The sequence below is a fragment of the Gossypium hirsutum genome, chromosome D02 (genome assembly GCF_007990345.1).
Source record: "Gossypium hirsutum isolate 1008001.06 chromosome D02, Gossypium_hirsutum_v2.1, whole genome shotgun sequence".
NCBI lineage: Eukaryota > Viridiplantae > Streptophyta > Magnoliopsida > Malvales > Malvaceae > Gossypium > Gossypium hirsutum.
In genome coordinates, this window is record NC_053438.1 from 3,678,547 (window position 1) to 3,694,042 (window position 15,496).

The 15,496-nt window shown below is 33.0% G+C and overlaps 3 protein-coding genes across 3 annotated transcripts; all 3 read left to right on the forward strand.

The window, feature by feature from the left end:
* Positions 1–1,338: 1,338 nt before the first annotated feature.
* On the forward strand, positions 1,339–3,631 carry LOC107933087 (cytochrome P450 CYP749A22). The gene is made up of 5 exons (XM_016865237.2): positions 1,339–1,715; positions 1,807–2,030; positions 2,136–2,368; positions 2,507–2,885; positions 3,092–3,631. The coding sequence occupies exons 1-5, from the start codon at positions 1,454–1,456 to the stop codon at positions 3,530–3,532; spliced, it is 1,539 nt and encodes a 512-aa protein (XP_016720726.1). The 5' UTR covers positions 1,339–1,453; the 3' UTR covers positions 3,533–3,631.
* A 2,870-nt stretch (positions 3,632–6,501) lies between these two features.
* On the forward strand, positions 6,502–8,880 carry LOC107933086 (cytochrome P450 CYP749A22). Its single transcript, XM_016865236.2, has 5 exons — positions 6,502–6,833; positions 6,928–7,151; positions 7,234–7,466; positions 7,604–7,982; positions 8,060–8,880. The coding sequence occupies exons 1-5, from the start codon at positions 6,572–6,574 to the stop codon at positions 8,498–8,500; spliced, it is 1,539 nt and encodes a 512-aa protein (XP_016720725.1). The 5' UTR covers positions 6,502–6,571; the 3' UTR covers positions 8,501–8,880.
* Positions 8,881–11,346: 2,466 nt separating this feature from the next.
* On the forward strand, positions 11,347–14,296 carry LOC107933085 (cytochrome P450 CYP749A22). The gene is made up of 5 exons (XM_016865235.2): positions 11,347–11,786; positions 11,870–12,093; positions 12,177–12,409; positions 13,104–13,482; positions 13,641–14,296. The coding sequence occupies exons 1-5, from the start codon at positions 11,513–11,515 to the stop codon at positions 14,079–14,081; spliced, it is 1,551 nt and encodes a 516-aa protein (XP_016720724.1). The 5' UTR covers positions 11,347–11,512; the 3' UTR covers positions 14,082–14,296.
* The last annotated feature ends 1,200 nt before the right edge of the window (positions 14,297–15,496 follow it).

Consider the following 15,496-nt stretch of genomic DNA (forward strand, 5'->3'; position numbering starts at 1 on the left):
CTGCTAATATAGATCTTCAGATTGCGAGTATTGCATTCTATTATGACCCTCAACTATGGGGAGATGACGTGCATCTTTTTAAACCAGAGAGATTCGCCGAAGGAATTGCCAAAGCTACCAATTACAATACTACTGCATTTTTTCCTTCCGGATCGGGACCTCGATCTTGTGTCGGTATGGCATTCGCAACCACGGAAGCAAAGATTGCTCTCTCCATGATTCTACAACGTTATAGCTTTACCCTCTCCCCTGCTTATGTCTACTCACCAACAACTCCCTTCAACCACAACATGGAATTCAAGTAATACTCCAGTCACTGCATAATGAATAATGATGTTTGAAGTATTCAACTGCTGAGAACCCGATAGGTGTCAATCCAGTTTGTTCATATAATCGCCTTAAAGAAGTAATATCTAACAAGCAAAATTAAATTATACTCTTCAAAACTATCTTCATCGGAGAGGGTGTCTATGCCTTAAATAGGATCGAACAATTGGGAAATCAAATAGTTATCTTCCTAACAATAAGGACTCATGTCTTTCTATATTGGCAACAATGCCCATGCCAATCGAACTAAGACTCAATCGACAAATTCAAACTTGTATTCTTTCTTAGAAGTGTAATATATCTTATAACTACAAAAATAAATTGTCAACTTTTTTATGGCACTAACAATGTTGTTTGCACCACTCTGTGCAACACTTTAATGGAACACCTTAAAGCTCAAACAATTATTGTTGTTATTGTTCAACATATATTATTATAGCTCCAAGAATGTTGTTACGGGCCATAAGCAATACATTGGTAAATGTTAGTAAATGTACTAGAACCACATGGATAGCTAAGATTAATTGATCATTAACATTTCCTTAGAGTTCTATAACATTAATTACATTTTCTTCTTCAAATGATAAAGAAAAAAGTTCCTCAAACCAGAAAAGTGTGCAAAGCAACTATAATTTACAAATTGTTGGAATTAAGAGAATGGTAAACATCATAAATTATGACAGAAGGATATGGCTAATTATATTAATTAGAGAGAGAAAATTTATTAATTAGTAATTTATTGTTAATATTCCCCTGTATGTAGTTCCCAAACATAGAGATTCCCTCCATATATCGTTCATATGCTGCAATTGGACAAAGATTAAAGGCCATTTTTAATTGAAAAGTCGACGAGTAATATATAAAGTAATTGTATTTTGATAATGTTTATCTCAATCCTCATTAGTTGTAAGGCGTAATAGACATTGATGTTTTAACTTATAATAATAATATGTCTGACATATACTCCCAACTAATCTTCATGTTGTCCCAAGGAACCAAACGGAAAGACGACAGTAATATCACATTAAGTTATCACTTAAGTCCTTGTTCAATATGGAAATCACAATACAAATATTAAAGGAACATCTGGATTCTGTGTAAAGAGAAGAAAAATTGAGTGGTTTTGATGGAGCTTGTAATTCTTGTCCCATGTTCTTTGTTACTCATTGCTTTAATCAAGTTCCTTTATGATTACTTGTGGGTGCCTCTTAGTATACAGCATATGCTGAATTCTCAGGGAATCAAAGGACCTCCTTACAGATTCATCCATGGCAACAACAAGGAAATTATCAAAATGAGAAAGGAAGCTATGAGCAAACCCAAGGCCTTGACTCATGATATATTTGCCAAAACGCAGCCACATATGTACTCCTGGATCAAAAAATATGGTAAGATGGATGCATGTTTTTCACTATGATATATAAACTTGTAGTTTTAAATAAGAAAAAGGATCGACCCTTTTGTCTTTTATATGATTAGGGAAGAATTTTGTTTATTGGAACGGTATTCGAGCTGAAGTGGTGATTTCAGAACCTGAACTAGTCAAAGAGGTTCTGAAAAATAGTGAAAATGTCTTTCCAAAAGCGAAGCCATCATTTTATGTTAGCAAGCTACTGGGGAACGGGCTTGCGACAATCGATGGTGAAAAATGGGTGAAGCATCGGAAGTTGACGAATTACGCTTTTCATGGGGAAAGCTTAAAGGTAAAGTCTTGAAATATATCAGTTTAGTAGAATTATTCATGTACAATGAAAATATTTCGGCAAATTTTATGTTGTTTCTTACATATTCGGGAAATGTTTGGGTAGAACATGACACCGGCAATAATTGCTAGCGTTGAAACAATGCTAAAAAGGTGGAAAGGCAAAGAAGGCAAAGAGATTGAAGTGTATCAAGAATTTAGATTATTGACTTCAGAAGTGATATCCAGAACAGCTTTTGGTAGCAATTACTTGGAAGGGGAGAAGATTTTTGCCATGTTGAACAAGTTATCAATAATTATGGGCCGAAATCTTTTTAATACTAAAATTCCTTTGATCAGGTATTTTCCCCCCTAAGCTTAATTAATCCCAAATTTTGCCTTGATTTGAACTAGCTTTTGAATGCAAATTTTAGATTTTCATTCCCCATGGATTTGGTTTTCTTCTTATATATGGCTGACCTTGGTTTGCTTTTACAGCAAGTTATGGAAACCTGCTGATTTGCTAGAGTCTGAAGAACTTGCAAAAGAAATAAAAGATTGTGTGATTAAGATTGTCAGGAAAAGAGAAGATAAAGCTGTAAATGGAGAAGTTGATAGCTTCGACAATAATTTTCTAGGATTACTTATAAATGCCTATCATGATTCGGATGAAAATAACAGGCTTTCATTGGAAGACTTGGTAGATGAGTGCAAAACATTTTACTGGACCGGACACGACACTGTTAATGCCTTGCTTGCTTGGGTTCTTTTGCTTTTAGCAATCCATGGAGATTGGCAAGAGAAAGCAAGAAGAGAGGTGATTGACATATTTGGTAACCAAAATCCACATCCTGAAAGCATTGCAAAACTCAAAACTGTAAGTAAACTGTCAACCATTCCACAATATATAGTGTAGTCCAAGAATTTAATTCTCAATCGCCAAGGCTTTTCAGTCACGTCATCTTCATCGTAATTGCCAACCTAACAAATATTATCGCGTTGTGACTATTATTTAAATCCTGGTCTATACTACTACGCATTTAGTACATTATATTCTTTAAAGTAATATGCTATATTCTACAGATGACCATGATCATATATGAAACTCTAAGATTGTACGGTGCCACAAATGGCCTGCCAAGAAAAGTTGCAAGAGAAGTTCAGGTAGGAAAGCTAGTCATGCCAGCTAATATAGATCTTCTTATTGCAAGGGCTGCACTTCACCATGACCCCCAACTATGGGGAGATGATGTGCATCTTTTCAAACCAGAGAGATTTGCAGAAGGGATTGCCAAAGCTACTAATTACAATGCAGCCGCATTTTTCCCATTTGGACTGGGACCTCGATTTTGTGTTGGTATGACCTTTGCAACCATAGAAACCAAAATTGCTCTCTCCATGATTCTACAACGCTACACCATTAGTCTCTCCCCCGCCTATGTACACTCACCAATACCTATTTTAACCCTTCATCCAGAACATGGAATTCAAGTGATACTTGAGTCACTGCATAATGATGCTTAAAGTACACAACTGCTAAGAACTTGAAGTTTAACTTGGTTTGTGTATTCACCTTTAAGAGATGACGTATAATATGTTTAAGGTTCTAGCATTTGCAACCCATTCATTATTCCCAAGCTCTTCCCTCCTTTATGCAAAAGGAAATGCATGCAAATGCTATTCACCAAAATGGTAAAACATGCAATCAATAAACAAAGAATGCATTATGTTTCTAGTATTGTTGATCAATTTATGGTCTACTAACAATGTCTTCCTTGTGTAAAAGATTTCATGCAAGAACTTAACAAGATTATCCTCTTATTGCTCTAATAAAATATCATGGGTGCCAAATCTAATAAAAATAAGTATATGATTCAAAAAAAAAATGTAGATAGCAATGAACATGGTCAAATTAATCCATAATGATTAGTAAAAAATCATTTTTTTCAATAAAACAAAGTAAAAAAAAAAGAAAGAAAGAGATTTTGAAGTTAGAATCAAATTTAAAAGTTAGATTATGAAAAGCCAAATTAGAAATGAAGTTTCAAATCAATATAATGAAAACTTAGTCAAAGGTAAAATATCACTTTAGATTCATGAGTCTAATAATTGATGCAAAGATAAAATTTAATATTCTTTGATAAATTGGTTATAGTTGTTGACAAATTCATAGAAACCAATCTTTTCTTACCTTCTTGATAATCAAGATGAACACTATTGATTCCTTTATCGATAAATAATCATATAACGCATTTCAGAAGTTTAATTTATTAGTAGCATTAAAAACTAAAGAGACTCGCTTCTAGTCAACAAACACATAAATAAAGTTCATTTAAATTAAATTATATATCCAGATAATAATAAATTGCATATTTCAACACCCGCACACAACCATGTTAAGCTATCAAATGCGAGCTCGAGCTCTATGTATAACAAGACGTTAAAAAGAATTAGCTAGTGTCAAGAGAAAAGCACAAAAATGTACGAAAATAAAAACATGAAAAAGATCTCTCTAAGTCCATGCCAAAATATTCTATTTTTAAATGACCTAATCAAGGTTTCAATTCATGCTTGGACGCGAAGTATTCTAAACATTGAAAAAAAAAAAGACGAGAAAGGGTCAAAAATGGCCAAGGCATCTAGCACCGCACACTGCAGCGGACCTTGTTATTCTATCTACAGTCACACCTACATTTACTTTACCCAGCTCTCTTCTGTGGCAAAGCACCACCATGTTTAAGGGATACAACAAACCACCTTAATTTTTACTAATATATCAAACAAAATCAATATTTATTTACTATCAAACAAAATAATTTTATGTAATATTTAATTTTTATTAATATATCAAATAGTTTTATAATATAAATTCAATACTTAATTTTTCAATTTATTAAACACATGAGATAAAATATTTTTCCATTATTTATGTGTTAATTAAATTAAATTCATTAGAGATAAAATTAAAGGTTAACAAAACTTGATTTGATTTGAAAAAAATATTTTTAATTTCGAGTTAACCAATATTTTTTTATTCAATTAGAACAACTGATCTGGTTTTTGAGTTTGAGTCGAGTTTAATTCTATAAATCGAATCATTCGAAAAACTCAAGTAACATATTGATATAAATATCCTTTAGGTCCTTATAATTTTAAAAATTGGTCCCTCTAACAAATTACAAAATAATTTTATTTATTTTCATAATTTTATAAAAATATGTAAAAAAATAAAAAACATATATTAAAATTCTTTAAAAAACATAAAATAGTATAAAAATGTTAAATTATATTTTTTATTTTTTTTCAAAATGATAAAATTGAGACTTTAAACAACTACACTATCAAATCAAGTTTATCATACTAATTATCTTTGTTTTTTTTTTTTGTTGGCATTAGTTTACTTTAAAATAGTTTTCAAAATACATGAGGTATACATTTAGCTTCTATATCTTGGAATTTAGTTATATTGTCTACAAGTTTTCAATATCATCGGTTTGAAATTTTTTTTAAAGTTAAACTCAAACAAATTTATTCAACTCAACTCAAATTTCATTTCACTTGTCTTCATTTGAAAATTTAAATCAAGTTAAGATGATAAAATAGAACTCATTAACTTGACTAATTCAAAAAAAAATTACTTGATTTGGTTTAATTCGATCGAATGCTTATCCCTAAATAAAATAATCTTTATTATGATTAAAGAGGTTTTAAAAGGATTTAATTTATTAACTTACCTCTTTTTTAATTAATTTAATTTAAAGTAAAAAAAAATTCCATATGATGTATTTTTATTCCTCCAAAATTTTCTCCATCTACATATTAGACTTGAAGCACTAATTTTTTAGAGCTTATGAAACAACTATCAACTCTAATAATAAAATTCAATAAAACATTATAGATTTATCGCACACCGATAATATGGATAAAATGATTTATATAATAAATATATTTATTAAGTGTTTTTACATAAAAATTAATTGATGTTTTAGTTACAATGGTAAAGTCATTAATTTATATATATGGAAAATGAAAAAATAAAAAAATTTAATTTAAATATGTCTAGTTAATCGGTGGCACGGTAAAAAACTTGATATAAGTATAGATAGATAAAAAAAACATAAATATAATAGTGACAAATATTATAATGATGGAATATATACATTATTGGTAATATTCGTCCTTTGTACGCACTTCCCAAACATAAAGATTCCCTCCATAAATTGTTCATGTGTTGCAAAGGGACAAAAGATGAAGGCCATTATTAAATGGAAGAACGAGGAGTAACATACGAAGCAATTTTACTTTGACATTGATTATAACACTATAATAATCACTCTTTATTAGTTGTAAGGCGTAATAGACACTGATGCTTTAACTTAAAATAATATGTCTGACATATACTTCCAACTAATCTTCACGTTGTTCCAAGGATCCAAAAGGAAAGACGACAGTAATATCACATTAAATTATCATTTAAGTCCTTGTCCAATATGGAAATCACAATACAAATATTAAAGGAACATCTGGATTCAGTGTTAAGAGAAGAAAATTTGAGTGGTTTTGATGGAGCTTGTAATTCTTGTCCCATGTTCTTTGTTCCTCATAGCTTTAATCAAGTTCCTTTATGATTACTTGTGGGTGCCTCTTAGTTTACAGCATATGCTGAATTCTCAGGGAATCAAAGGACCTCCTTACAGATTCATCCATGGCAACAACAAGGAAATTATCAAAATGAGAAAGGAAGCTATGAACAAACCTAAGGCCTTGACGCATGATATGTTTCCCAAATTGCAGCCACATATGCACTCCTGGATCAAAGAATATGGTAAGATGGATGCTTGTTTTTCACTATGATGTTAATAACTTGTAGTTTTAAGTAAAAAAGGGTCAACCCTTTTTGTTGTTTTCTACGTGATTAGGGAAGAATTTTGTGTATTGGAGCGGTGTTCGAGCTCAACTGGTGATTTCAGAAGCTGAATTAGTCAAAGAGGTTATGAAAAATAGTTTGAATGTTTTTCCAAAAGCGAAGCCATCAGTTTATGCTAGCAACCTACTGGGAAATGGGCTTGTGATGATCGAGGGTGAAAAATGGGTGAAGCATCGCAAGTTGACGAATCATGTTTTTCATGGGGAAAGTTTAAAGGTAAAGCCATCAATTTGGCAAATTTTATATTGTTGGCTGAATCTTATGCTGTTGCTTAAATATTGGGGTACTGTTTGGGCAGAACATGACACCAGCAGTAATTGCAAGTGTTGAAACAATGCTAGAGAAATGGAAAGGCAAAGAAGGCAAAGAGATTGAAGTGTATCAAGAATTTAGATTATTGACTTCAGAAGTGATATCCAGAACAGCTTTTGGTAGCAGCTACTCGGAAGGGGAGAAGATTTTTGCCATGTTGAACAAGTTATCAATAATTATGAGCCGAAATTTTTTTAATACTGAAATTCCTTTGATCAGGTATGTTCCCTCTAAGCTAAATTAATCCCAAGTTTTGCCTCGATTTCAACTAGCTTTTGGGTGCAAAGTTTAGACTTTCATTCCCCATGGATTTGGTTTTCTACTTATATATGCCTGACCTTGGTTTGCTTTTACAGCAAGTTATGGAAACCTGCTGATTTGCTGGAGTCTGAAAGACTTGCAAATGAAATACAAGATTGTGTGATGAAGATCGTTAAGAAAAGAGAAGATAGAGTTGTGAATGGAGAAGCTGATAGCTTTGGCAATGATTTTCTAGGATTACTTGTAAATGCCTATCATGATTTGGACGACAAAAATAGGCTTTCAATGGAAGACTTGGTAGCTGAGTGCAAAACATTCTACGTTGCCGGACAAGAAACTGTTAATGGCTTGCTTGCATGGATAGTCTTACTTTTAGCAATCCATAAAGATTGGCAAGAGAAAGCAAGAAGAGAGGTGATTGAGGTATTTGGTAACCAAAATCCAGATTCTGATGGTATTTCTAAACTCAAAATTGTAAGTAAGCTGTTAACAATTCCAAATTGTATGGTTATCTCTTAATTTAATCTGACATTTTCATGTTCTGCAAACAGGTCACCATGATCATTTATGAAACTTTAAGATTGTATGGTCCAACAAATGGCCTGCCAAGAAGAGTTGCAAGAGAAGTTCAAGTAGGAAAGCTAGTTTTGCCAGCTAATATAAATCTTCTTATTGCAAAGGCTGCACTTCACCATGACCCTCAAATATGGGGAGATGATGTGCATCTTTTTAAACCGGAAAGATTCGCTGATGGGATTGCCGAAGCTACCAATTACAATGCGGCTGCATTTTTCCCCTTTGGATTGGGACCCCGATTTTGTGTTGGTATGACCTTTGCAACCACAGAAACCAAAATTGCTCTCTCCATGATTCTACAACGCTACTCCTTTACCCTCTCCCCTGCCTATGTCCACTCACCAGTGCCTATTATCACCCTTCAACCAGAACATGGAATTCACGTAATACTTGAATCCCTGCATAATGGTGCTTAAAGTTGTTGAAGCTGGCTTCCATGCAGCACTAGGAGCAGACCAAGCTGCCGAGCCATGCAGCTGCGACAAAAGCTCATGCTGCTGATTCATTTTGGTTACTTCAAGTGTTTGTTTTGTTACTTAGTTTGATTTGAACTAAGTTTAGTTTGATTTGAACTAAGTTGTCAATGTACTTGATGTAATTAGGTAATGTTTGAGCCGATAAATCAGCTTTGCAAAGTGTACAAGTTATGTTTAACAATTTTCAGTGTACTTAGTGGAAGTAGGTGATGTTTAGGTAACCATTTTGTTTCTCTTTGACCAGCTTATGTCTGGTATATGTGTTGGCATTATGCCATTTTTCAAGTCAATGAAAATTCATAAAAGAATTCTTCATCTAATGCTCTCTTAATTCTTTACTTTCTTTAGTTCATCAAGATCAATTCTGTTTTTGTTTGTTCATCAAGCCATCGAGCCTTAAAGCTCAAGCTTCTGTCAGTTTTCATTCATCTTTGTTCTTAGTTCCAACAAAAGTACACAGTTTCTAAGAACTCAGACTTTAACTTAGTTGGTTCATGTAGATAGTTCATGTTCACCTTTACGAGATGACATTTAATATGTCTAAGGTTCAAGCATTTGCAACCTGTTTATTATTCCCAAGTTCTTCCCTCTTTTATGGAAAATGAAATGCATGCAATCAATCGAAAGAGAATGTATGTTTATAGTATTATTGATCAATTTATAGTAGTTACTAGCTATGCCTTGCTTGTGTAAAAGCTTTCATGCAATTTCTCTTTTAAGGTCTGTCCTATTTTGGTCACTTCAAAAATTTTGTTCTCAATTTAATCATTTTAAATAAAATAATTGTGCGAATTAGTCACTATTAAAATTTTCGTTTTTTGACAGATTATTGATGTGACACATTAGTTCACTGAGTAATTGACACATGGTATTTTTTTGTTGACTTTTGACTAAACTCTACAGACCTTGCTATAATTAGTCCAAAACTTTTCTCCTTAAACTTTAGTCTAAAGTTAACACAAAATGTCAAATGTCAATGACCAAACAAAAGCAAATTGAAATTGAAAGCGGAAATTTTAACGACAATGACTAATTCGCATAATTAACTTATATAGAGTGACTAAATTGAAAAAGAAAACTGAAGTGACCAAAATAAGACAGATTCTATTTTAAAGTGACATTGTAGTTTACCCTTTTTTCTATACGCCTTTTTCTTCCAAATTTATTACTGGAAATTTTTAAATTTTATATCATGGAAATCAAATTAAAAAACTATGAAAACCAAACAAAAAAAGAAAGTCAATTAAAAGATTTTGGGAGGTTCAAACTTAAAACTATCATATGTTTAGATATTGATTAAAAGGGTTAAAATAAAAATTGAAAAATTTTAGACGGGACTAACATGCTATTAGACCGAACGTTTAGTGCCCGACCACTGCCACTCCAGCCTCACTAGATTCGGTTTCACCCATGTACTATAGTATTACTATTTTCTTTTATATCCAGTCAATGACGTATATTTTATTAAATTTTATGATTAGCCTTGATTTGGTAATATCAAATAATTATAATATTAATTATATTAATTAAATTTAATTAAAATATATTTAGAATTATTGCTTATATTTCTTTTTACATGGTTCCCAATCAAATTATCGTTTACATGCTGCAATTGGAGAAAGATTGAAGACCATTTTTCTTTCTATTTCCTAACCTTTGAATCCAATTGATGACATCGTCGGTACATCGATTTCTAATCTGTTCGGTTCATCTTATTCAAATCAAATAAATTATTAAAAAGTTCATAAAATATTTAAAATAAAAAATTATAAAATTCAGTTTAACTGATTTTTTTAGTCTAATTCAATTGATCCATACTAGTCTAACTAGCTATCCTACTTGTCTAAACAACATAGTTTGAAGGTTAATGTTTAACACATTGAGAATGTATTTTCACAATGATCTAATCACTTTATTAATCATCGATATATCCATAGTTGGAATATTAAAGTTATTGCATGTTGCACCAAAGATTCGAATTTGAATCATGTGTAATCTACTTTAGCAATGTTTTTGAATCGAATTGATGGAAAAAGTGGTTGATACATCGATTTTCAATCAATTCGGTCCGTCTGATTCAAATTAAATAAATTATTAAAAAGTTCATAAAAAATTATAAAATTATAAAATCCAGTTCAACTAATTTTTTAGTCTAATTCAACTAATGCATATTGATTTATGGATCAACTAATTTTTTCCTCTCTCCAGATTAGTTCCATGATCTAACTGGCCAATCCTATTCGGTTTAGACAATATAGTTTGAAAGTTAATGATTAACACATTGAAATTGTATTTTTACAATGATCTAATCACTTCATTAATCATCGATATAGTTACTGTTGGAGTGATAAATTATTGCATGTTGGCACCAAAGATCCGAATTTGAATCATGTGTAATCTATCTCACTCCCAAATTTGGAATGATAAAAAAAAAGGCTTTAATAATCAGTTAATCACTATATAATTACTGAGAAAAAGAATCATTACATATATAATTATTTTAATCCTCCTAAGTACCTGCTCATGGCCGCAGCGCAGCCCAATTCCAAAATAGTTTCAAGCCCAAGCCCGAATTTGGATCAAACCAATCACATTCAAGATATAAGGAATCTCTGACCCAAATCAGGCGTAATAATGATGTTACGGCTGCCTGGCTAATTTCGATGCTATTGGTTGGAGCGATCAAAAAGGAAAAAGGCCACACACCCATTTGTAGGAGTTGAATACTCATTGCTGCTGCGCTCTTAACTTTTTATGTATGTCCATTTTTATGATTTGTATATACAGACTAATACGATCCGAGTTAATTATAATGATGATAATTATCAATCATTAAAGAAACCCTTAAATTACAAATAACGATGGTGACGTTAACTATCATTGAGAACTCAGAAATTCAACTGTTACTGAGACTAAAAAGAAACATCTGAATTCAGAATTAAGAGAACCAAAATGAGTGCCTTGACAGAGCTTGTGATTCTTGTCCCATTTTGTTTCTTCCTCGTAGCTTTAATCAAGTTCCTTTATGATTACTTGTGGGTGCCTCTCCGTATACAGCGTCTCCTGAATTCACAGGGAATCAAAGGACCTGCTTACAAATTCATCCATGGCAACAACCATGAAGTTACCAAAATGAAAAAGGAAGCATTAAGCAAGCATCTGGGCCTGACAGATGATATATTTCCCAAGGTGCAGCCACATATTTACACTTGGATCAACAGATATGGTAAGATCCATCCATGTTTTTCAGTATGGTTTTCAATCTTCTAGTTCTAAGAAATGGTGGCCCCTTTTTCTATCTTTGATTAGGGAGGAATTATCTTTATTGGAACGGTATTCGACCTGAACTGGTTATTTCAGAGCCTGAACTAGTCAAAGAGGTTCTCAAAAATAGTGAAAATACATTTCCGAAAAAGAAGCCTTCGATCTTTTTTAGCAAGCTACTGGGGAACGGACTTGTGCTTCTTGAGGGTGAAAAATGGGTGAAGCATCGGAAGCTAGCCAATCATGTTTTCCATGGGGAAAGATTAAAGGTAAAGCATTTTAGGACGGAACAAACAATTGTTAGCTAAATCTTATATGGTTGCTTAAATATTTTGGACGACTGTTTGTGCAGAACATGACACCAGCAGTAATTGCCAGCGTTGAAACAATGTTAGAGAAGTGGAAAGGCCAAGAAGGAAAAGAAATTGAAGTGTTTCAAGAATTTAGATTGCTGACTTCAGAAGTGATATCCAGAACAGCTTTTGGTAGCAACTACTTGGAAGGGGAGAAGATTTTTGCCATGTTGAAAGAGTTGTCTATAATTATGAGCCGGAATAATTTCAAGACTAGTATTCCTTTGATCAAGTATGTTCCAAGATTTTAACTAGTTTTTGAATGCAAATGTTAGAAAGCCAATTAAACTTCTAGATAAAAGCTAAACTTAACTTTTTAAGAGATAATTTTTTTAGAACATTCTAAAATATAAAAATTAAAAAAAAATATTATCTAGAAGAGTAGATATTATACACGAACATTTTAGTTATTAGATATTCGTAATATTAATGGTAAGGATCTTGACATGTGTCAACAATTCAATGGCCACTAAACTTTAGAAATAGGGGTAGGAGTTTTCATTTTTGGCACCTGTGTGCAACAGAGAAGTGTGTGCCATATTGTAATTCTATTGTGCATTAATAAAGTGTTCTTTCTCTTATAATTGTAAGTCTCGGCTAAGCCTTAGTTTTCTATGCACTTAGTGCACTTGAGGAGTTAGGTTCTATATATAGTTGGTTCTACCGCTTGAATGATATATGATCGGCCTTGCCGCTTGAATAATATATGATCGGCCTTGTTGCCTTAGTATTATAGTGCACTAAGAAGTTAGAAAATAAAAGGTTAACCGACTCCAAAGAGTTGGTATAATATTACTTGTAGGTCCTAGGTCTTCTATAGTGAGTGTGTTGGGCTCATCGAGTTCCCAACAACAAATTTTAGAATGTTTATTCCTATGGATTTAGTTTTCTCCTTATATATGGTTGACATTAGTTTGCTTTTACAGCAAGTTATGGAAAGGCGTTGATATGCTGAAGTCAGAAGAACTTGCAAAAGGAATACAAGATTGTGTGATGAAAATTGTTAAGAAAAGAGAAGACAAATTTGTGAATGGAGAAGCTGACAGCTTTGGCAATGATTTTTTAGGATTACTTGTAAATGCATATCATGATTCGGACGAAAATAACAGGCTTTCAATGGAAGATTTGGTAGATGAGTGCAAAACATTCTACTTTGCCGGGCAAGAAACTGTTAATTCCTTACTTGCTTGGATAGTCTTGCTTTTAGCAACTCACGGAGATTGGCAGGATAAAGCTAGAAGAGAGGTGATTGACATATTCGGTAACCGAAATCCAGATTCCGAAGGCATTTCTAAACTCAAAACTGTAAGTAAATTGTCAAATATTCCAATATATTTTGTATCTCGATCTCAAAGCTGGTGTTTCAATCACGTCTTGTTTATCGCAATTACAAATGTAACAAATATTATGTGTTTAGTACATATTCTTTAATTTAATCTGACCTGTTCTTGTTTTGCAAACAGATTACTATGATTATTTATGAAACACTAAGATTGTATGGTCCATCAAATGGCTTGCAAAGAAGAGTTACAAGAAAAGTTCAGCTGGGAAAGCTAGTCTTGCCTGCTAATATAGATATTCTGGTTCAAAATATTGCACTTCACCATGACCCTCACCAGTGGGGAGATGATGTACATCTTTTTAAACCAGAGAGATTTGAAGAAGGGATTGCCAAAGCTACCAACTACAATGTGGCTGCATTTTTTCCCTTCGGATTGGGACCTCGATCTTGTGTTGGTATGTCCTTTGCAATCACGGAAACTAAGGTTGCACTCTCCATGATTCTACAACGCTACACCATTACCCTCTCCCCTGCCTATGTCCACTCACCAATGACTATTCTCGCCATTCGACCACAGCATGGAATTCAAGTAATACTTGAGTCACTGCATAACAATGCTTAAAGTACACAATAGCTAAGGGACTTGAGGTTTAACTCAATTTGTTTATGTATTCACCTTTAGGTGTTAAAGCACTTTTAACATTAGTAACCCCTTCCTATTCCTATGCTATACCCTACTCAACGCAAAAACATGGTAAAACATGCAATCCATAAATATATATATGTGTATGTTTCAGTATTGTTGATCAATATATAATTTTTACTAGTTATGCCTTATTTCATTTGAATTGCAGTATTAGCATCCTAAAGCCTTTCCAGCAAGCAATAGCAGCAAGAATTAAACTAAGTTGTGAACATCGATACATTGTAGGATAGGCTTGATCAAGAGCATTAGTCAAACAACAGCAGCAAACATATCCCATAGATACCACTTGATATCAAGCACCATAGATACCACTCGATATCAAGCACCACCATGAATTAAACATGGGTCTCCTCTTGATTCTAGGTTTAACGAACGACTCTGCCATGCCATTCCTCTCACAATTTACATGATGAAAAAAAACCGAACCAATCTCAATCACAATTCAATGAATGTCAGAAAAATACCCCGAAGCTTCCTGTTGGGGTTATCAGGACATAGAACAAGGAAGCAAGATGTATGAAATATTTTTACTTGCTCACAATCTTGCAGCAAGGGAGATTATGGCTGATAGCTCATTTTGCTCATTCATTCAACTAGAAAAAACAATACATTTATAACCAAATACATCAGTAAATACTGCCTACTACCACTTAAATAGCCTAGGAACTTGTAAAACATTGCTTGTGCACATAAACAAGCCACCTAAACTAGTCATCCAACTACCTAAACACTTCAAGCTTTTATCAGCTTGTTCATTTTCAACTAATTTAATTACAATGTAACTAAACAAAAAACTTGTTAATGCAGCATGCACAAGGGCTGCAACATGCAAATAACCTGCATGCACTTTAACATAACAACAGCATGGTTGGCCACTTTTCAACACTTCCATGGTCTTTCAGATTTGTTTTTTATACCAACAATCAGACCATTAGCGTAACATCTTGTCGATTGGATAAAAAGAGCAAGAGTATGCTTTAATTGCTGCAATTTCCGCAAGTCCATTATCTTACCTAAATTCTCCACGATCAATTATCTCGTTAAGTTCTTTACTGCCTTCAATATTACCACTACAATCTATTCTTTCGCTTCTATCTTGAACTACGTTAAAATCGCCCAGCGCACCAAATTACCATTGTGAGAGCTTCTCAGGTCCAAGACCTTCGACCATAGCACTTTTTGATCAATTACAGAACACGAAGCATGTAAATTTTAGATCCAACACTCAAAGAATCAATATCCCAGACGACCAAGAGACCTCTTGAACGTCCAATTGAAGGGGAGAAAGAGAATCCAAAAACATCATAAGGCCACAAAGATCTAATCTTCTG

Bases quoted from the DNA above. Each gene is read 5' to 3' on its own strand.
- LOC107933087 (XM_016865237.2), top strand. From the start codon at position 1,454: ATGGAGCTTGTAATTCTTGTCCCATGTTCTTTGTTACTCATTGCTTTA. The intron at 2,031-2,135 runs GTAAAGTCTTGA...ATGTTTGGGTAG, and splicing joins TTCATGGGGAAAGCTTAAAG to AACATGACACCGGCAATAAT. The intron at 2,886-3,091 runs GTAAGTAAACTG...TATATTCTACAG, and splicing joins GCATTGCAAAACTCAAAACT to ATGACCATGATCATATATGA.
- LOC107933086 (XM_016865236.2), top strand. From the start codon at position 6,572: ATGGAGCTTGTAATTCTTGTCCCATGTTCTTTGTTCCTCATAGCTTTA. The intron at 6,834-6,927 runs GTAAGATGGATG...CTACGTGATTAG, and splicing joins CTCCTGGATCAAAGAATATG to GGAAGAATTTTGTGTATTGG. The intron at 7,467-7,603 runs GTATGTTCCCTC...TTGCTTTTACAG, and splicing joins ACTGAAATTCCTTTGATCAG to CAAGTTATGGAAACCTGCTG.
- LOC107933085 (XM_016865235.2), top strand. From the start codon at position 11,513: ATGAGTGCCTTGACAGAGCTTGTGATTCTTGTCCCATTTTGTTTCTTC. The intron at 11,787-11,869 runs GTAAGATCCATC...ATCTTTGATTAG, and splicing joins CACTTGGATCAACAGATATG to GGAGGAATTATCTTTATTGG. The intron at 12,094-12,176 runs GTAAAGCATTTT...CTGTTTGTGCAG, and splicing joins TCCATGGGGAAAGATTAAAG to AACATGACACCAGCAGTAAT.